Below are 23,574 nucleotides of genomic sequence, written 5' to 3'. Positions count from 1 at the left end.
GATTCACAGTACATAAAATAAAGAGTAGAAATTCACAACTGAAGAGAAATTTTCTGAATGGCATTCTAAAAAGGAACTCAGTATTTATATAAATTATCTCACTCTTTGAAGAGGGCGATAACGAATACTCCGAATATTTTTTTTTTTTTTTTTGTCTTTAATTTTATTTTAAAAGCGGTAGTTTGTACACGGCCTCAGAATTTCCGACAGTCCTTTGATGAAAGAATAAGATGCAGTGTAAAACGACTTCCTTCCATAGTAACAAGTATCGCTACCCATTTTGTGAGAAAACTGAGATGTGAATAGGCCGCATTGACAATGCAATGGTTTGTCTTTATATCATTACAATAGTCTTACTACTGGAAAGGTCTTCTCATGCTTGTCCGAAAAATAAACAACGTGTCGGTATCCTTATATATCATTCATCGTTACCAGAGAACTTCAGTGGAAAATTTCTTTTATAAATGGCCATAAAATCTTTCCAATTTTGAGCTAACAACACGTGAAAATAGAAACTAAAACCCTTTTAAAATACAAAATAAACGCCAATAACCTATTTAGTGAATTCCTCCTCAACCCCTACCGCCCGAAGGCACAGGGGAAACTACTGTGAAAAAGCCGCGATTGTCGAAGATAACGAGGACCTCCTGGAGTGTTCAGTAGAATAGCAACTTTTAATACCCATCTCCCCTAAAACGGCTAGCAGCCGCCCCAAACCGCCCCACGTGGATGTTATAGGGTAAATTCTCAAACCGCCCCAAACCGCCCAGCTGGAATCGAGAGGATTATATTCTAATTTAAAGTAAAATATTCATTATTAAATAAGCATGAAAGCTTTTCGAAATTTATATTTATTTATTTTCTCAGAAGTCTATAATTTCCCAAATATAAGATCAACAATTATAAATTTTTAGTTATTTTTTTAAATATACATTTGATTTGTGTGATCTATTTTCAGTAAACACAAGCTTCTAAAACATAACTTCTCGAACATGATTTCGCGAAGTTTATATATAAAAATATTCAGAATTTAAATCTACATGCAGGAGCGTGCCAGAGAACCCAGACTTAAAGGGAAGCCGAAATAAAACTTTAAAAAAATCATTTGAACATCGCTTTACATGATTTCTACCAAAAAAAAAGATCTAAAGGTTTATTTTAGGCAAGATTCCAAATGAGCAGATAATTATATTCCTAGGCTTGAGAAACAAACCGAATTATTTCAAAGAAAAGAGTTCATCGCGAACTATCATTTCAAATAGTAGTGTGAAAAATAAGAATTTCTTTTCAATGAATATCAGTAGCCATTAGCGATGCAGTAGTAAAGGGATACTTAATTATGCATTTCAAAATTTACAGGTAATATGCAAATCAATAAGCATTATTATATTAATTTTTTTTTTCAAAATCTGAGTATAGGGACTAATCTGGAATACTGAAATTAATTTAACAGCGACGATGAACAATTCATTCCGAGTGTAGAACTTCAAGGAAAATAATCCTTTACTTAATTCCATGTTCATTTTGCAACAGAAAATAGTTTGTAGAAATACAAGATTTGTTTATATTATTTGTTCTTTTCCATTTCCAAAATATTTTTATTGCAGAATTAGCTATCTATTTTATTTCTACACATTTAATTCCAGTAGGGTCTCTTGAAAGTCTGCTGTTAAAAATTAAATAAAATTGATTGTTATGAATTTCTGTGAAGGAAATAATTTCTTGTATTTTTAATAGAATATAGTTTTCTCGATTTTTCAAACAAAATATATTTATTATACATTTAATGCTTTAAAGTCACTCTTAAAGGAATTTCGATAATTTTGAAAAATATTTTTAAAAATTCAGAATAATTCTACAAACATGTTTACTTCCAATGAAATTCGTAATTCAAATTTAAAACGCAGCAAAATTTTTGCATACCAAATTTTGATCATTCAAATCATTCGAGAAACTTTTTGTGAAATATTTGAAATAATCATTGTAGCTGATTTAATAGATATTACTTAGTATTCAAAAGAACAAAATATGCATACTATATAGAAATATTTTCTTTTTAACAGAAGATCATATGAATCGTTACCCTATCTATTTTGAAGTTGCTTTTTGATTTTCTGGCTTTTTTCTTTAAAAGCATATTTTCATTATTCATCATCCTTATTTTTAATTGAAATATGGAAACGCTGAAGAATTAGATTCGATCTTCCTTCTCTAAATGTCGCTTGTTTGTAATTAAAATAAATACTTTTGAGTACTCATCTTTTCCTAATATTTTGTAAAAATGACGAGCTAAAATTTAATACGATATCGAAATCTTTTTAATACCTCTGAATCTTCGGTTAATACGATGAAATAATGTAGAAGAATTAAAAAGAACAAACAACTGTGTTTTTTTTTCCCGCGCAGGTGATTCTACGAATCACTAATAAAGCAACCGACTTTTATTTACGACAAACGATTTGCAAATATTAAGAATTGGAAATATAGATAAAACAAGCACAATTCATAATAAAACACAGCATTCTCTTGTGTAATAATAATTTAATATTTTTATTCTTACTAATCACTTTTAGTTCTACTATATATGTAGAATTAGCACCAATAAATTAATTGAGTTCTTATTTTTTAAACAGAATTGCAGTAGATTATATAAATAAAAAAAAAATCTGCTTTGAAAATTTTTACTTGTATAAATTGCAAGATGGCAACTCAGTTAATTATTCAAGAATACTGTTTTTGTTATTGTTTTGAAAACATTATGTTCTTAGAATGTAGGATATTATACTGTTTATAATTTTAATCATGGTGAACTTTGTAAGTATTTATTTTACTCATTTATTTAGATTAATAAATTTTAGATAAATGCATTAATATTTTATAATTATTGTAATTATACTACTTATATACTGTTATTATACTGATATTATACTGTTTATAATTTTAATCATGGTGAACTTTGTAGGAATTTATTTTACTCATTTATTTAGATTAACAAATTTTAGATAAATACATTAACATTTTATAATTTTCTTTTTACAATAAGAAAATTCTGAAAGGAATTTTGTATACTTTACAAAGGAATTTTGAATTCCAATCAAATTCTGGAATTTCCAAATGATAATATTTGTAAATATCTTACAGCTACTTTATATTACAAAAATGTCTTTCAAAACTAAATAGAATAAGCCAAATTAACTAATTTAGTTTCAAAGAGGAAATGAATTTATTTTAAGCAATTGTTTTAATTCTATTAATAAATCATTTATTCCTAATGCATTTATATTAAGATCTCTATTATGAAAAAAAAAATGGAGTTTGTGTTTTCCTATATTTTTTATTTATTGCAATATTTATTTTAAAGAAATTCGCGGATCATACAAAGTGAAACTTTTTATACAACAAAGGAAATTTAAACATTTTTTTAAAGATTGTTATTGATTTTTTTGAGAAATTATTTTAGTTACAGTAAGTGGATTTTAGCTACAGAGCGGTTTCGAATAAAAATTTAGTTGTAACAGAATCTTTTATGAACAAATCAAATAATTTTTTTCGGTTTATTCTGTTGTAGACACAATACCTATAATTTTTCGCCATTCTTGTATTTAGTATAAGTTAAATGATGCTCTTGAAAATTTAACAAACTCAAGAGCATTTAGAAGAAATGAAAACAAAAATTGTGGTTTATTATTACCATTTAGTTATTTTGAAGCATCTTATACAACGATATTAACAGTAAATAATTAAAAATAGCTGCGCCTTTGAAATTTTCCCATTCGAATTTATAATAATCTAAATATAAAATATTTTATATTCATAAACCAAGAATTTCTATCAAGCAAATCTAATCACTAATAAACCCTCAATAATTAATTGGGTATGTGAATCATTTATTTTTTTAGAGCAAAATTAAATGTAAATATATAAGAAATTCATTATTTAGCGATCAGCAATTGAATTAATCTTATCTATACGAAAACAATGAATATATCTCATCTATTAGGTTAAAGTGAAGAGCATTTTTATAGGCTTCCTTTATGTATAGAGACATTTTCAGAATTATCAAAAATCTACTTTTAGAGCCTTAACCTGAATTTTGAAATATACGATTTTGAATTGATTAAAATAATTTTTCCTAATTGAATTTATTTTTTCTTTAATTAACGTTGTAATAAAATGCATTGTAATTACTATAATTTCTTATCATTGTTTCATCAATTATAAGTAAAATATAATTATTGAAATAAAAAGGAACAGATTTTAAAGATTCTTATTTATAAATGAGTAATTTTTTTTGTCGGATGAACTATTTCATTTTCAAATATTTTATAATATATTTCATCAATATGAATAGCAAAATTAAATATATATTTCATACAAAATAAGAGCATATTTAAGATATTCGAGAGCTATACAGCCACGTTTACTCTAAACTGGTCGCCTTTGGTTCATCGGGATTAATGGTTGCTAAAAATCAAATATATTCTTAAACAATGTTTTAACGATTTCCTAAACAAAATACTTTTACATTAGTAAACATTTACGACATGGAATTTGCACATAACATTTTGGGGGTCAATTTTTAGGTAACTATGATTTTTAATAAATTATTTCTTAAAATTTTTAATTAAATAATCAAGATATACGTCAAACTTTAGTATTTTTTCCCCGACTTTACTTTATCTTGCAACTTCTGAACTAATTATTTCAAAAAAGTGTTTTATATGTCAGCTCAAAGTGTAAGTACTATATTTATTTAGCTTTCAAAAGAAATACTTAATTTTTCAAAGACTTTGGCCTAGCTTTTATAAGATTTATTATTTAAATTTTAATTGATTTTTAAATCATCCTTATTAGTGTAACGTCATGTAACGTTACAGAGTCCTTTTCCTATCAATGAGAGAGATCTATTCAGCTATGGCACTCAACTGGTTCGCCGGCAATATTTTTTATATCTAATTTCTGTTAAATCCTTAGATATAACTTCATGTTTGTGATTCCATCAAATTGTCAGAAATAAAAAAGTGTTATTTTAATTTCTTACATATACTTTGTCCCTTATGTACATGGACTTTTCCAATGGTGACCAATGATCAGCTTGAAACTTCTGAAATAGTTATTGCGCAAAAATGTTTTATATGCCAGTTTAAAGTGTAAATATTGTAGTATGTATCATTTAATTTTTGTAGATTTTTAAATCATCCTTGTTGGTGTAAAGTCTAATAGCGTTAATGAGTTTTTTCCTACTGATGAAGGTGATCTAGTCGCCTTTGGTGATCAGCTGGTTTCTCATGGAATATTGATACTTAATTTTATTTAATGCTATGAACTATCAATACTATAACTGAAAAGACAACGATAGTTTGCTCAAATTGTTCGAAAACTCAACTAAAAATATCGATGTTTAAGTAATACTACTTTAAATAAGAATGTTTACGTTGAAATTTGACTCTGATCGAATAAAAAAAGATTATACATCTTAGAAATTTATTAGTATTATTTAAGTTAATTAAGCATTAAACAATCAACAAAATAATGGGATCATGTTCTGAAAGTCAAATTGGATCCAATGTCAGGAATTTTAGTTATAGTCGTATGATTATGTGTTATACCTTGCAGATGCTAAATGGAAATGAAGGAACTTCTTTTCAGAATGCAAGTCAAGACAAAAACAATAAAAGAAAAAGTTTTGAAATTTTCTTTAAAAAAAGATACAGTGATGTTGCTGCGAAATATACGTTCTTATCAAGTCAGCAAATCAAAAAAAGAATTTTGGATATGTGGAAGAAAATGTCTCGTGGTTTAGACAAATCTCGAAAGTAAGTAACTTTGTATTTGTGTTCCAATGCTGTTACAAGATTTTCTGAATTTAACTGAAATCTTGTGCTAATTTTTACATACATAAATTCTCCCAAAAGATTTTATTTTCATGGAAATTCAATATCTAAAATTTATTATTGATTTATTAATTGTTCGCAAATTATTGACGGCTGATTTGCTAAAACTTTTATTATGTACAATCAAAACTTTTTGTAAAAGACTGACAAAATATTTCTATTGAATTCATATTTCTCATTTAAATGATATCGAACGAATATGAGGTAGGTACATTTACCTAAAATTGCATCCAAGGTAAATACTGAAAAGGTAGCCCTTCATCTCTAATTATTTTAAAACTGCAATCCACATAAAACAAAATCTCTCTTGAAACTTTATGTTCAGGGAAATAGAAATTTAATTTATTATTTTACATAAAATTATTATTAAATTAATTATATGTAAAATATTTTTAACTAATAGTATTTAGCCACCGATTAAAGAATCTTAATTATGTGATCAGATAAATTAAATAAAAATAATATTATATAAAGGCAATTATGTTTAACAAAAATAATTAAAATGCATAAAGACATTTGAAATTATATTTTAAAATGCTATGAATGAGAGTAAGTTAGGTTACAAAAATAAATAAATAATAATGTGTATGTATAATAATCTCTAATCATCTTCGTTCTAAAAAATAATTTAATAATCACTCGAACTCACTTTAACTTCTGAATTGCGCAGACCCACAATGACTTTTTTTTTTTATTTGAATATGTGTCAAATCAAAACAATGTGTCCTTTCTCAAATTATATAAGCTTAAAATACTCTCTTCTTTCTGCTCTCATAGTCAGTTCGCCTCTTTCTTAGTGGTATGAGCAAAGAAATTTTGGAAACAGATTAAGAAATTGGATTATTTTCTAAATATTATTAAGAATAAGAAGAATGTTTAAGGAACTCCACAGCTGCTTCTTCGTAAAATGAACTAATTTTTTTTACACTCATACGTATATATGTATACAAACAAACACATACGATATTTGATGAAAAGGCCAGAAAATTATTTATAATTGCATAGAGGTAATGGCATAATACTGAAACTTGGATATCTTCGCTTTGCATTCTAACTTGGCAAAACTATCAGTATTCAGTTTGAACTGAAGTAATATTACAAATAAGATATGATCTTATAAATAATTTTTGCTCATTGAATAAAAACAACGGAAACAATACATTATTTTACTTGTTTATTCCATCATTCCAAAAGTTTGTTCAGCATACAAAGCTAATTTTCATCAGATTAAAGCAGAACGCTGTTTCGAGAATTTTATAAATTATATTTTATTTTTCAGAGATCACATTGGGATTAAAGATACTTTTCTAGAGGTGATGCATTCACTACTCTGAATAATGAAAAATTTGATAGTCATTATTGTTATTTTGGAAATTACTAGCACGATCTTAATAGATATCGAGTTCGAAAACTTAAAAGCACCTAATTGTTAAGAAACAAGCTATTTTTAATTCTGCTCTGCTCTCTAAAGAGAAACGCCCAATTTAATCATCCGTCTTTACTATGCAACTCGAAAATAGATTCATAAACAAATTGATTTATTTTTAAACAGATGAACTTTAGAGTTACCGCCGATGAGTTTTTTTGCCAGAGACCATGTATCCATTGACGTCATCAGTTCAAATGTAGCAACTAGAATCAGTGGTGTATTACTGGTAAATGGCATCAAGGGAATTATATATCCGCCCCTTGTCATAAGTGTCTTAGTTCAGGACAAGGTGCAATTCTTTCACATTTTGCTTTAACTTCCTGAGAATGTCAATTATCTCTCCACATTCACAGCACTGACTGACATGGCATCTTTTCTCTTTCCTCTAGACATGTCTTTTCAGAAATGTTATAGAGAAAGATACGCCATTTAATCCTTTCATGATTGACAATAAGGACTGGGTTAATCAATAGGATCAGTGATTGGAAGATGATTTTTGCAGCAAATCAAATCTATTTCAGAAGAATTATAAAAACCGACCAAAATTCTCCGATTTGTCTCAAAAATAGAAAGTGGAGGTGAACATATTTAAAAGTTCGCGAGCTTTCCTGTAATACAAAAAAATGAGGAAATTGGACTAGTGGTTCGAATTGGGTGACTAGTTCTTTGGTTTTCCTTATTATTTTAAATACATAGATTTTGTCATGATATTGACAAAACCTGATTGCTTATATAGAATTTAAATTTAAATTAACATAAAGGATTTTGTATCGAAAGGGATCCTACAAAAGATCTTGTATCGTCTAAGAGTCCCTACAGAGCTGAATAATCCTAGGTAGGTTTATTTGGTTTGTCCCGTTTTTTGGTTAATTCTTTATTATGGTAAGACGGAGTTGGCAATGGAGCCGCCAGGTCTGCGTGAAGGAATAAGACTTACAACAAATTTTTATCCCATTTAATTTAACCGCAAAGTAGTGCGTCTTATTCATGCCTCGAGTTACAAGTATTTGATAATCAAATATCTAATTTCGGCAAAGTAACAGGAAAAGTAAAAATCACACTGTCATTCATACATGTCTCAGATGTTCTTTGCCTCCTTCAACGGATTGAAATATCCCAAATACGTTATGTCATCTAATTAGGAAGCTTAATAAAGATTGGAGAGTACTTGGACACGTTATTCCACTATCTTAACACACCGGGAACCTACACCTATTATGGGATCTTGTTAAAATTGAAAAATTAGACCTGATTTTATAATAATTTAATAACAGCAATGTTGATGGTTGTAGTCTTCTCTATTGCAGTATTTTCTACTCTCCATCTGGGCACTTGCTGATTTTGAATCCCTTTTCCTCTTTAGAGTCAATAAAAGGCGATATTATCCTTGAAAAACTGGATTCAAATATCTAATGTCTATACGACAATGTCTTCCGCTCATCTTTGAGGGAATGATTACATTTAGAATGTTGGAAATATTACGTGTCTTGTATATCAAAATAAGACTCGTTAGATTTTTTCGAGATATATTGTAAGATATTACTAGCAATGATTAAGATTTTTCTTTCATTTCTTTATTCATGCAATTAAATCATAAAAATAATATATTTTTGATAGCTCACGTTTGATCTAAAGCATGGAACTGAAATAACAATGGTACAATAGATCTATTTTGATCAAGCTAGAGTGAAAAATATTCTGCATCTTATGCACAGAAAGTTCGCCAAAATTTATCCTCGAATAAATCTTCAGATGCATGAACTAAAATTTGGAATTTCATTTTGTTTTGTTTTGAAATACGTTTGGGATTTAAAGATAGAATAAGTGCATATTTTCAATACATCTGTATGCATAAAATTTTTAAATTGTACAGTCATTTATATTCATAATGTGACTCTTCAATCAGGAATGAGGAAGCGTCGAAACACAAAAAATTGAAATTTACAAAAAAAGAGCCTTTTTGCAATAACAAACATTCCCCATATGAATCGAAGAAGTCATCAACACGGCAACCAGAGAAAAGTAAAGCTCTTGTACCTTTGAAAGTCAGTGTTGTTCCGGCTTCATTAAAAGGAGCTCTAAAAAGGTTAAGTACATGTTTTATTTTCTTTCCTTATCTTTGAATAATTAGCGTATGCTGTATCATAATTTTAGAGCCCTTACCTAATACAGGATCCGAGTTCATAGTCAGAAATGTGTTTTCTGATGTATTTCAACAACATTTTATATTAAATAATGCATAATTTTTTTTTTTTTGAAATAATACATATAACTGTCTAGAATGCGAAGTCAATTTTTCAATAGATACAGTGAATCAGACTTAAAATGTGACATAAAGAATGGAATTTGGGGTGAGGGTGTCCAATATATTTTTATTTATGTTAGTGTTTTATGCGACTAAAAAAGTAATATGTAAAGACCATATCAAGAAAATACGCTGCATGCAAAAAATTCAGAATGACTTTTCCCTATTTAGATTTTTTTTTTTTTTACATATTTAGATAAGTGTACGAAGATACAAAAGAGAAAAATCCATTGTTTTTGATCAATGTCCCGTCCATTCTCCAATTTATAATTTAAAAAAGTGTTTTTCCCTAAAAGTCTGCCCATTTCAGTCATTAGATCTTGGTATCATTCGTTCAGTAAAAGTTAATAGAAAGTTTCTCATGAGAAAAGTTATAAAATCGTTGAATGAAAACGCGAGGAAAATAGGCGAAGCCAGTGTTTTGGATGCTCTATATTTTGTGATACATCTTGGGATCAACTTTCTAAAAATACAATTGAAAAATGTTTCCAGAAAAAGGGAATTCTAGAATTATAAGTAAAAGTCATACAAGTTCATCTTTCCATTTGATTTTACCCCTTCAAGAAAGGAGTCCTCCAGAGATAGACTTTAACAATTATGTCATTTGTAATGATAGACTGTTTATTCTGTAGAGCTGAAATTTATATCATTGATTTATCGGAACCAATGAATAGCAATTCTGATGCATAAATTCATAATGAAACTTCCATTAAAACTGTTACTTTTTCTGATGCTTTACATGGTTTAGAAACTGTGAAAACACACCTAATGCAGCAGCAGGATGTAAATGTATTTTCTACTCCCCATAAAGTCGATAAGGAACTTTTTTGAGAAAGGAATCAAGGAAATTCTTAAGCATTACTCAATACTCAGTTAAATTAAAAATGTGTAATTATTCACAGCATTTTTAGCTGCTATATAAAAAATGAACAATTGCTAATTACGGATGTTTTAGTGTTGTTGCTATTATGGCTGTTTCATAAAGAAAGTGTGGATTTTTTTTTTTGTTGTTGTTGGTTTTGTACCTCAATATTACGAATAACTCTCAATTTTACGAATAAAATTTTCTGCCCCGATGAATTCGTCAAGTAGCAGCCACATTATAAACACAAAACAATTCTATAAGGATACAACTTATTTTTATGAATATTAATAGATCATGCGTCATTCCACGCGTATAACTTAATCCTTTTATTCTTGATTAACAAAGATGACTATGATGGTTTTTATATGTGAGAATTCAATGATGATTTTATATATTGCGTGAGGAAAACTTTTGCTGTTGTCCAGAATGATTTTTTCTCACCTACGTATGGTTTCATTTGCAGAGGAACTCTCCCTCTTGAAGAATTCCAGTAGCCATTTTGTCAGACGGTAGTCTCTTTTCGAGTTCTGGTAAAACCCTTCTCGTCTACGTTTTGTAATGAACACTGGCTGCCAGTCATCCTCGAAAGAGTGCAGGTCGCCCTCTCATGGAGTTAAATTAGCAAACATGTAGTTTCTCTTTTAAACTAAATGTGGTTTATAGTTTTATTTATGAAATTTTAATCGAGATCACTTGTTTACAACATCGCAAATATACAATCTATCACTATGACTTTAAATTTATTCAGTTCAAGAGTTCATCCTTCACATTCGTTGGAATGTGAATGAAAATCAATTACAATGCATGAAATTCTTTTATATCCATCTGAAGATAAAAGTAATGTTCGAATGATAGATCAGTTTAGAAAGCTTGAAGGTAAATATTTTGCAATTTAAATAATAATTTTAAAACCTCTAAAAATTTTATGCATTTTTTTAGCTAGAAAAATTTAACTTGCTCTTATTTTTTTGAAAAAAAATTCTAAATGAGATTCTACCATCAATTTTACTGAATCAGTTGGATAATTATTTATTTTTACTGGAAAAGTTAAAAATTTTGATAGAGTTCAAAAATTTTCGTAATACAGTAAATATTCTAATTATTCTATCGTTATTTTCACGTTACATTTATGTATGTATTTTATCTTCATGTATTAAATGCATTGACAAAATAAAACTTTTCCAACAATATCATTATGCAAAATATTTCCAAAAAGCACGAAAATGTTTTTCTTTCACTTTCTTTCTAATACAGTATAGATAAAAATAATTACGAAATAACATGAAGTTTTCTACAATTCGCATCGTAGCTATTAAAAACAGATATTTAAAAAATAAGAATTATTCGAAAATCAATGAACTAATGACCAGAAAAACTACGGTTCTCTTGCAAAAATGAAAACTATTATAATAACTATATCGCCATAGACAAAAAGGTAAATTGCTGCCCCTTAAAATATATACTTTTTAAAAAAGTCGTTACATTTTTATTTTAAATAGTCACCTTTCGGCTATCCGCTGATAAAGCTCGTTTTCATGGAGTTTGATTAATGTGAGATATAAAAATCACAATGAAATTAATAGTTTCCATTTTAAAACTTCCGAATTAAGCATGTCTCACGGAGCAATAATGTAGGAAAGACGGAAAAGAGTAATTTGTTTCAGAAGCAAATCTCTAATTTTCCAGCTTAGTGTCAGTGATTTATGTATTCATTTTAAAATACTTCTATCTATACATAATATAAAATGAAGTCTCCTGAAAGCGTCTGTATGTTAAAACCCGAAAAACTCTAGAAATACTTAATTAATTTTGGAGATATTTGTACCATTTTGTAGGACATTTATTGAGGAAGGTTTTAGTACATTGAAGTCATATCAAAATAAAAATAAAAAGAGTTTTATAATTGCGATTTTAATTATTTTTCTACTACGATTCGCGCATGCGTGAGCGGAAATCTCAAACTTCGCATGTGCAAATTGCAAGAGCTGTGGTATTCACATGCGATACATTTCTTTGTTTACGTCTGATTTTAAACAGCGATTCAAATCTCATTATACCGAAAAGAAGGAAATTCAACCTTGGCCGGAGCTCATAAAATGCCAAAACGCTACGTTTGTTGCGCGATAATGAAAATGTAGAGGAAAGAAACGTTAAGTTAGTGAATAGTTCAAAAGAGAGTCTTCTGCTACGCGAAGTAACCGTCTCTCTTTAAATAGCACTACAATTGAATTATAGAGACAGAATGAATCTCGCCTGACTGCTGACAGAGAAAGACATTTAAATTTGAAACACAGGAGAAGTGAAAGAACAAACGTTCCTGATATTTGGTCCGAAAAGGAGTAGAGTACTCCGCTCTGAATTTCGATCCATGTGTGGATAACAGAAATGATGCTTCGGTTTCAATTGGAAGAATGTCTATTGTCTGTCCATATTGTTCAGCTTTAGGAATAGCTTTGGGTTGAACCGGAGTTTAACCCCCTTCTTCGCCAAATCGCGATAATGCGCCAAAGCTGGCAACTTCCAGACTGGCAAACTTATTATCTTTCGCCTTTATTATGCGCTATGATTGGACATTGCTCTCCCGCTTTTGAACATTTCGCAAAACACGGCGCAAGTCATTTTCACCCAAACAAATAGTTTATCGCCAAATTTTAGCGAAATGGCTGAATGTGGCGCGAACGGCAGCACTAACGTTTCCAATCTTAAGGTTCCGAGGAACGCTGCAGCAAATTAACGGAAATATAGAAAAAAAAAATCAATAAATGCAGTAAAATGAAATGCATGCAAAAAATTTAATCGAAATTAATGAAAGTGAGCAGAAGTATGTGCAGGAGGGAAAAAAATTAAGGGAAATGAATAGGAAAAATCGGAATACAGTGGCATAGAATAACATAAAAAAATGGCGGCCATGTAACCCCTACCAAAGCGCCACAGAAAAATTGCTAACCTCGCAAGGCGCCAAATGACTGTATATCAAAGCTCAACCCTAAATATTTCTGAATGTGTGCTATAAAAAATTGTTTTGTAGTTATTTTTGATGATTTCTAAATATCTTTTTGATCCCGCATGACATTCCCATGTCATATCGGGTGGAGGCTAGACTTAAGTCTAAAACCAATTTTTCATCTTAGATGTAATGCCATGGGCAACGCGGGTACTGCTAATTTAATATAATAGAAGATTTCTTAAGGATGGATTTTGAGATTTGTCCAAGGCCACTGAATTTCTTATTACGTTGTTCATCGTCTTTCACATCACAAAACTAATTCAATTTAGAAGCACCTTAATGAATTTTAAGGCATTTTAATTCAACGTATTAAAGCTTTCTGTATTTTCATAAGGCACTCCATCGAAACAATCTTTTGTTCGAAACAAAAAGCTTCAATTTTCACTTTTCAAGCATTGGTATTTGATACACTTATGTCGTCTCGTTTACGATAAGTCAAAAATAAATTTGACGAATCTCCACGTTTCGAGCTTCTCCGAATCTGAAAAACATATTTTTGGAATTGTACCAGTCTGTGAAAAAGATAACTCAAATGCGCTTCGAATTAAACGGAGGAAATTTGATATCTGATTTTTACACAATTTTTAATGATTCCTATCAAATTTTGAACGAAACCTATTTCCAAGAATTCTGTTTGTCCGAATACAAGCTCACTTAATAACTACAAAACTTAAAGAGCTAGATGGATAAAATGCAGTACACAAGTTTAGATCTAAATGACAAATCCTTATCAATGTGAAGGTTAAAATAAATGGAATTTATTACATATTCAGCATTTTAAGTGCAGATATTTATCAAATTTTGAGCCAAATCTATTAAAAAAAAATCCATACATTCCCTGGCAAGTAAATGGGTTCACTGAAAAACGTAACGACTTGAATAAATGTAGATTATTACTACAGCTGGTTTATAATATCAATATGCCAAAAATAAATAAATAAAAATAAACTGGAGAATTTTGACTTTACTTTAATAACTATAACAAAGCCTTCCTACTTTAATAAACCCATCCGCTCGTTTCTTGCGCAAACACATTTTTCAAATCAGTTTTTTTTTAATTAATTGACATAAAATTTTTCAAAATTTCAATAGCGATAGTATTTAAATTTTAAATTATTTAGCATCTAAAATTTAGACAAGCTCAGTATGATATGTTGTGTAACAGCATTCTAGTTCATTTGTTATTACATTTGGAGAATTTGAAAGCAAGGAACAATATGCAAAATTTTCTTTAACGCATGCAATTGAATTAAGATCTGTAATATGAGTTATTAGAAAATATTTAACATAGCAACAGCACTTTTCACTTTAAACTTCTGTAATATTTATGGTTTTGCTATTAGATGATTATAGACAACCAATAAAGACCATCGCTACCCATGGAGTATTTGTCCAACAAGCATTGGTACATTATTTCAAGCTTTTCCATTAACAAAGGCAAGAAAAAAATAATTTATCATAATAAATTTTAAATTCTACTAATTTAACTGTAAAAATGTTAATGAACTATTAAAGTTTAAAATGCGAATAAACCTTTATTTAAAATAAAGTATGAGTGTTGGACTTCTACAGACCAGGTGGTTTGACCTAGAGCTACCAAATTTAGAATGTATTCAGAGAATTACAATGTTCACCTCAGAATATTTTTTAAAAAAAATTTAATAAGAATTTTAATTAAATAAAATTTGGGTGTTTTACTTCCGAAAATATTAGAGTACAAAAATATTTTTTTATACTCTATTTTCTACGTTTCACTGAATAAATATTTTTTTTTCTATATTTAATCAATTAAAAAAATATTTTAAGCATATTTCCAACAAGAACTGTAACAAGTCTGGTAAGAATTCTTAGAATTTTTACCAGATATAATACAACGATAATACAAGAAGAAGAAAAAAAATTAAGAATTCTGTAAAAGATCAAAGTTGTTGATAAAAGTTACTGTTGTCGATATTTTCATTTTTGTTTTACAATCTGAATGATTATCCTGTTCGTAACACAAATCATTATTGGCAAAACAAGTTTCAGGAAACTTAAATCTGGGAAGAATCTAAAAAAGGTGATTGCTTACGCTCGAGGATTTTTTTAAAACCATATTTTAAGTTTAGTTTTGGAGTTTTGGTATTTTCTAATTAAATAATGCTTAAAAAGTAATAAATTTTTGTTAAAATTCTGTATATGTCCTATTTGTTTTAACTGACTGATTTGAAGTAAATTTCGACAAAATTTAACCAAAGTGGCTAACACTCTACACAAAATTCTAAAGGTATAATCTTAATTTCCATTACACTCTTGGCACATAACATAGTTATCTTCAAAATGAACTGAGATCTAAGAAATTTATAAAATTATGAAAGTTTATATTACAATACAGAAATTTTTCCAAAATTTCCAATTATTTTGTAATAAAGAAGTACTTAACGTACATCAAAACTTTTAGTTCAATTTATTGACATAGTATATAAAACATTCCTTGAAAATTTTAAAATTTTTTAATTAGTATTGGTGAAATTATGTTAATAGTTGATAGTTTATTTCGATAAAATAATTGAGTAAAGTGCGTTTAAAGTTTGTAGTTACTTTAAAATGAATTAGATCCTTCTTAGAAAATAGTCTAAAATTCTCTCCACTTAAGTTAAACCTGTTTTTTCTTCATACATTGAACATTTTTTCTTTAGCCAAGCTCGCATTTTTATTATGTGAACTTTTATAGGTGGTAATGAATGTATTTTTGAACTGCAGATACATTCAGAATAAAAAACCATTAGACTTTCTTGCGTACAACTGCCAATATTCATTAGCAATTTATTTAGAATACTAAATATACCAGTCCCATCTTCACAAACACAAAAATAACTGCTTTGAAACAATTTCAGAGCAAAGATCTTTAAAAATTTCAGCTACATTTTGACATTTGCTACGCGGTGGCTTGGGAGTAAAGTATCAGTTTCAGAATTGGTGGGTTCCAAATTCGAGAACCAAATCCACCAAATATTTGCCATGTAAACGAATTTGGTGCACACGAAATTCGTCGAGGTAAAATTCTCTCTCGCTAATGGATGTGGATGTTTGTACCGGTCACATTAGTGGGAGTTCAGTGACAATTCAGGCGTCGCCCTTGTCATCTAACTGCAATTCAAAATTACGAGATACATCCCATAATAGTTCTAGTGTTACTTTAAAACGGGAAGCTAATATGACTACACACTTGGCATTTTGCGCCATTCCATGTAGGGGATTCTTTAGAAACTTTTGATCACAAAGCTTCATGCATGTTGGCTTTATAATATTTGATATTTTGAGAAAAGGACAATGGTTTTTCAAAGAAATGTTTTCCCCTGTGTCTATCCCTGTTGATGCTTGCTTCAGCTGTTGTCTGTTGCTGGGCATTTCCCATGCATAAAATGTTGTTAGACAAAAGCTGTAATAATAAATGTAAAAGCAAAAAGCTGTAAAATTATTCAAGATTGTATACGTTTAAGATACAGTATTACTACGAATTGGATAAATTTATTATATAAGGGGATAATTGGATGAATTCATAATATAAGGATTATTCTTGAGTATAATATAAAGGAACAACATTTCAAAATTTCTGTTTAAAAAATCCAAATCACTTGAACTCAAAAGAACATGACAGTTAAAATGTGTTTCAACTTGTATTTCATTCAGACTTATTTTTATTTCAGTGAAAACAAGAAAACAATTGGGAACAAACGAGTTAGCTTCGACTGCGATCCAGAAATCCGATATCGAACAGCAAGTGACACCAGCAGTAACAGTACGTTAAAAAGTCTAAAAGTAGTCACAGACAGTGGCCCCAAAGCCGATAAAAAGCAGAATTCCATAGGAATGCTGATGGCCACAAATAAAAATTCTGAAACAGAGAAGAAATTTGATGACTTAATTAATGATAAGTGCTCTTGGACTTACAAATCTATTAAAACAATCAAATGTGAAACAAGCAGAAAAAACAACATAGACCGACCTATAGTGAAAATACGAACAACGAATATTGAAGAGACTGCCTATAACCATGGTTCTAGCCAAAACGGTGCAACTTGTCTTTCAGATGAATATGACAATATCGACGCAGATATAAAAAAGACATCACACAATTCCAAAACCCTAAAACATAATTCAATGAAAGGGAATCGACCAACGAAAATATCAGATGAGCGCACATTAATGAGCGCGATTCGTACACGTAACAGAAGAACCCTTAAAGCTGTTGATTACGCAGAATCGAATTCAGAAAGCATACAATCTAGCAGCGATGAAGGCCTTATCTTTTTAAGTCGTATATATGATGACAAAATGTTGAATGACCCTCTGTGCATCAATAGTTCTGATAAAATTAAGATCCCGAAAGAAAATTCTCTAAAAGTAGGCGCTGATGAGAGAGATTATAACAATGCGATTTCGAAAGCAAATTTTTTGAAAAATCACAAGGCATCTAATAACCAGAATTTTAAATCTCAGAGTTATGACGAAGTAAATGAAATGGAAAATAATTCTAATCAAGGGGAGAGTAAACCATGTTTTGAAGATCAAAACGACGAGTTTGATCTACTATTCGATGATGATTATCAAAAGAGCAATTTAACTCAAATTTCTTTAGTGAATTCTTCCCTCCAAAAAACTGATTTATCATTATCAGAAGTACTGAGTTTACAAAGTGAATGCGATAATAGTGAATTTGAAGAAACGACAGAAAATAACAAACCTGCAAAAAGTAACCTGGATTCAGAAATACTTCAGAAATACAGGACTACCAGTACAGAAGTTCAATCAGTTTGTGATCAGTTAGAAACACCAAATGATGATGAAATTGTCAGAGATTTTTTTAGTGGAAATTTTAATGTAGACAAATACAGATCAAAAATCAATATATATAAAAGTACCTCAATAATAACAGAAAAGAATGAAAATAATAGTAGTAAATCTAAGTTTCCGGGTAAAACAATACCAGATGATTCGCTGGAAACTTATTCTAAAGGTGGAATCCACTCAACGGAAAAATCTCGAAAATGCACTAACAGAAATTTAGATAATACAAAAGATATTAAAGGAAAACTCGATAAATCGGACAATAAAATAAATTTCAACTTTGAAAACAAGAGAAATTCAGTTAATCTAAAAGAACAACACTTTGATAGTGATCAAACTTCATCAGGACAAGGCATCGAAGATAAAATAAACGATGGCAGTAGCGCAAAATGTACAAAGAAAACTCCTAAAACATGGGAAGACCTAGAAGCAGATATATTAAACAGAAATGAGCAAATTTTTTTCTTTCTGCAGCCTGAAACTGGTGAAGCATTTTTAAAAGATAAAAAACAGATAGAAATTGGTGAAAATGGATTAAACTTTAATAAGTCAAAAGGTAATTTTGGAACTGCAAATAAATGGGGCAATGTCAAAAGTAAGCAGGAAAACTCTGAACATTTAGCAAGTAGTAAGAATCTGAATAATGATGATGTACTTCATTCTCCCAATGCCAGCATTATACATCGAGTCATCCAGAAAATGCAACAGTGCACATCTCCAGTTCTAACACCAAGCAAAGTATGTTAACTTCTCCTATATTATTCTTTCTAAAGCTACTGATATTAATTTTCAGAATTCTAAAAGATTTGGAAATGAAGAGAAAATGCAATAATTATTAGAATTATAAATATTTACTGTGATTTTAATGCAATTTTTACGGTTTACCCCTCCACTATCTGATATTTAGGACTACCTGTTTTTGCCAGAACAATAAAAAATGTTATAATATTTAGATTTAAAACTCCTTTTTTCAAACATAAATTTTCAAGAAACTTTTTATTTATATAATGTAACAAGAATAAGAATATAAAATCTTTTTTTAAATTATATCTGCAGAATCAAGAATTGATATGTTAAAGGAACACCCATTAAATGATAAATACTTTTAAGAAAAATATCATTTACTGAAGCATGTTTCAAACGAAAATTGTAAATGCAAAAAAAAAAGAGCAATTACTTATAAGAATCAACTAATTAAGTACTTATTCACAAAAAGTTCAGGAGTAAACAATAAAACAATATCATTGAATTTTATTTAAATTAAAAGCATGCAATACTGTAATGGCGGTTAAAAATATTAAAGGCAAAGGAAAACTGATTTTTATCAATTAAAAGATATTATAACTAGATCAAAAACTAATTTACAACTATGATTTACATTAAAAATTATTTATTTGGTGATAACAATCAATCAAACAAAAGCATAACTTTGAAATGAGTACAAATCTCTCAAAATAAAAAAAATAGATTTTTTTTTTAATGTTGTTTTAAGATTTTTATAAATATTATTTCTAATGATTTTTTTTTCTACTGATGATAATTTTATTTCCAAAATATAATTTCCAGAGATGTGATTCTTCAGCGGATTTGTGGATTTCTGCTTTTTTAGATTTCTCATCTTTTTATGATTTTTTTAACATAAAAATTTCTACAGAATTTCTAAGGCAGAGGAAAAAAAATACAAGTTCTTTCTTTCTTTCTGCACACCCTTCAACATCCTATCTAACAAAGCTGTCAAACTGCAGAGATATTCAACAGAAGAAAAAAAAAGAGGTCCCAAGTCCATGTATGAATCTGCTTTTCCTGCATCTGAATCTTGAACATAAAATGAAGCTGTTTATTGGACCAACGTGACTGATGCTCTAAAATAAACAATGAAAGGCTAATTAAGTCAGGCCAATGAAAAGCCTTGTAAAAAAAAAAACAGTAATGTGTCTGAGATATGTCACAAAGGTTCATTGATCATTAAAAAAATGTTTGTTAAATTGTGCTAGCGAGATACTGGCTTTCCCCTCATATTAGTTGTCCTACATTTAAATTTGTCCTAATACTATGCTTCTTGAGGTGTCTTTGGGAAAATTATGATATCGATATCTTACTTTTATAAATATTTTGAAATGAATATGAAAGTTCAATGGATTGCAGTTTTGGTAACTTTTTAAAATCCTCTTTTTTTGCCTTTTGGTCAATCACATCCTTGAGATTCAAAAACAAAAATATATGACAGCCCATAACTCTTTTAATACATAAATACTTCTCAATCAAAATAAAATGGCAACCTGCAGAGATTTTAATAATCAAAGCACTTCAGTATCAGACATCTCCCATTCAAAACTTGCCATTTAATTTATATTTGCTTCGCAACCGGCAATTTGATAGTAATAATACAAAATACAACAGAAAACAGTTGTCTATAATTAAACAAAAAAATTCAGTACTTGTTGATTTTTAAAGACAACCAAGGAATGCCAAGAAAAATGTCGCCAATTTGGTGATTTCAATCTTTAATCTATATAGCATGTGATTCACATGTTCAAAATTGTTCATAATGAATAATAATGTACTTGAGTATATTTTCATAATATGGCGAAATTTTTTTGGCGCTTTTTGATCACCATTAAAACCGAAAATTCTTCAGTAGCATTTTTTTCAATATTTTATTAAAATTGCATTGATAAATTTTCATTAGAAATCAAGAAAAATAGTAAAATAACTTACTTTAGCTGAAAATACTTTCCTTGTACTTTGATTAATTAATTACTCAATTTAAATATTTTTAGATGAATAATAATACATTAAGAAATAAATTTAAAATGTGAAATATTTTCAGATAATATCACAGTCGGAAAAACATCAGGAAAGCCCGCTTCTTTCAGAATACAGTTATTCAGTTCAAGAAACAAAATCAGTTTTTACTATTGAAAAGAAATTGAATGAAAAACAAACTGAACAGTCAAAAACTATAAGCAAAGCATATACAGCAAAAAGTGTGAAGCAAAAAAATTATAGATTCAATAAAAGGCATGATACCAAATCAGTTCTTGATTCACCTGAAACAAGGATTATTAATCAAATTTCAGGAAAACTGGATGAGATTTCTAGAGAAAAGAACAAAATGTTTTCAAAATGCCTCATGACTGATAATGATAATCTACATGAAAATAATAAAATCTCTGAAATGGATGGTTTAACTTCCGAGCCAGATAAATATCCTCTACTACCTCAAGATTTTTGTTCAAATGTTAATGGATCCTATAACTTAAGAAAAAGGAAGTTGATAAATAATACTTATAATGCCACAAAAAAACAAACTATCACAAAAGTAATAAATCTGGTTGAAAACAACAGTATAAATGAGTATAAAAGAAACAATCAAGATAAACAAAAAGTAATACAAAAACCCTCAAGAGAAAAACCTGGTATTGAAAATTTTGAATTAAAAAATAAGAAAAAAATAGTAACCAAAAGCGACTTTATGAATAGTTTTACAGATGAATCAGAACCCGAAGATTTATTCCAAAATGAAGAATTAAGCATGACTGATATTACTGACAAAAAAATCAGATGTGAAGGAAAAAGTAAAGACCATCGCAAAACAACCGAAATAAGTAATAAAAGGATGTCTTCACAAACTAACACTCATTTAGCAAGTGGAAAGACAAAATCACCAGATCAAAGTTTGCAAAAACAAGGATATAGTGCAAAAAAATTAAAGGAAGCAAATAGACCAAAAGAAAAGTGTCAAAGAAATGATTCAAAGAAAGAGTATGAAAAATATTTGAAAACACTTTTTAGTTCTAATATTCAGAGAGAATTTCTAAATAGCACATCAGAGAATACAGAGAAAAAAGGTAACATAAGTTATTCCAATGCACAAAAATTCTTGTGTGAAAGTAGTGATGAAGAATTCTTTTCACTTTCTTCTGATACAGAATTTGAAGATGTAAAAGTAAGTAAATATTTTTTGAAGTTTCATTGACTTTTTATTTAACCTATTGAGCGAGTTAAAATTTTTTTTGACATTTTAGGAAATGTGAATGCTATAACATTTGTTTTCAATGTCATTTAAAATGATACAAACAGTATAACATTCAATTTTTCATTTCCATTCAATGTAAAAGTAAATCATCTATTTTTGTGACATCAATACTTTTTAAGGTGAGAATGTGCATCTTGGAGCAATTGTTTTGGAATTTTAATTAGAATTTAAAAATTAAGTGAAATTTTTGCCATTCTGCTGTTATAACTTCCAAAAATATTATTGCACAAAAATATTCACACTATTTCAAAACTTTTAAAAAAATGTTTTTTTATAATATCAATTTAACATTTAAATTTGTTTCTAAATTCTGGCAATTTAAAAATATCTTCACTCTCCTAATTTGCAGCAATGGTTTACATTATTGCTTTAAAATTTAATCCATTTTCCTTGTTTCTTCAAATATTCAATCATATGGGGGTTTTTTCCGTTGCTGAAAGCTAAAGAAGGATTCTGTTTAATATCTGTGTAATTTACAAGGGAGAAAAAAATTGCAACAAAATCATGCAATTTTAGAGATAGATGAATCAATAAATAGTAACTTTTTTTAATAGAAAGGTTCATGTACACAATAAATAAAATTTAATAAGACAATTAAAATAACAAGGATTAATGCCAGACAGTTTGGGGAATCATGAACATGAAATTATGTTTAAACAGTTCACTTGAAGTCAAATATAAGCAACATTTCTAGTGAACCAGTTGAGACTACTAAAATCAAATACATTTTTCAATATTGCAAAAAAGAATTCTGTATTTAAAAGTGGGTTCAAAGGGCTAGTGAAAGACAAAAATTGGTACTCTTGTCAAGTCAGGTGATCTTTCTTTTTTCACTCAATAATTTAGCTAGATGGTTGCTTTGAATGTAACATTGAAATGCATCTCTTACTGTTGATTTGTTTAATATGGGTACATAACTAGAAATTATTACAAGAATTAAGCACTTTTTTACATCATGCATATTTTTAAAAATTTCAAGTACCAGATATTGCAGGATTTTTATATATATATAAACTAAAATTTGTCAATCAGGTCCAACAAATAAAAATTTTCAAATGAATGGAGAAATTAAAAAAAATGTGAAAGAAAATTTATAGCTTCAAGTTAAAAATTCATCATACTAGATTTTAGGCATTCGACTAATTATATACAGCAATGAGTTACAATTCAGTATAGTAAAATAAAATCCCTTTAATAGGTTATTC

The 23,574-nt window shown here is 28.6% G+C and overlaps 1 protein-coding gene across 1 annotated transcript in view; it reads left to right on the top strand.

The window, feature by feature from the left end:
• The first annotated feature begins 5,732 nt into the window (after positions 1 to 5,732).
• LOC129962667 (uncharacterized) overlaps positions 5,733 to 23,574 on the top strand; it is an 18,617-nt gene continuing 775 nt past the window's right edge. The window contains exons 1-4 of the mRNA XM_056076560.1: positions 5,733 to 5,816; positions 9,230 to 9,409; positions 17,190 to 19,068; positions 21,161 to 22,279. Of these exons, the coding sequence (XP_055932535.1) occupies positions 5,776 to 5,816; positions 9,230 to 9,409; positions 17,190 to 19,068; positions 21,161 to 22,279 (3,219 nt within the window). The 5' untranslated portion in view covers positions 5,733 to 5,775. The remainder of the gene's footprint in view (positions 5,817 to 9,229; positions 9,410 to 17,189; positions 19,069 to 21,160; positions 22,280 to 23,574) is intronic.

Source organism: Argiope bruennichi, chromosome 3 (genome assembly GCF_947563725.1).
Source record: "Argiope bruennichi chromosome 3, qqArgBrue1.1, whole genome shotgun sequence".
Taxonomy (NCBI): Eukaryota; Metazoa; Arthropoda; class Arachnida; order Araneae; family Araneidae; genus Argiope; species Argiope bruennichi.
This window is presented reverse-complemented; position numbering and strand designations above follow the sequence as displayed.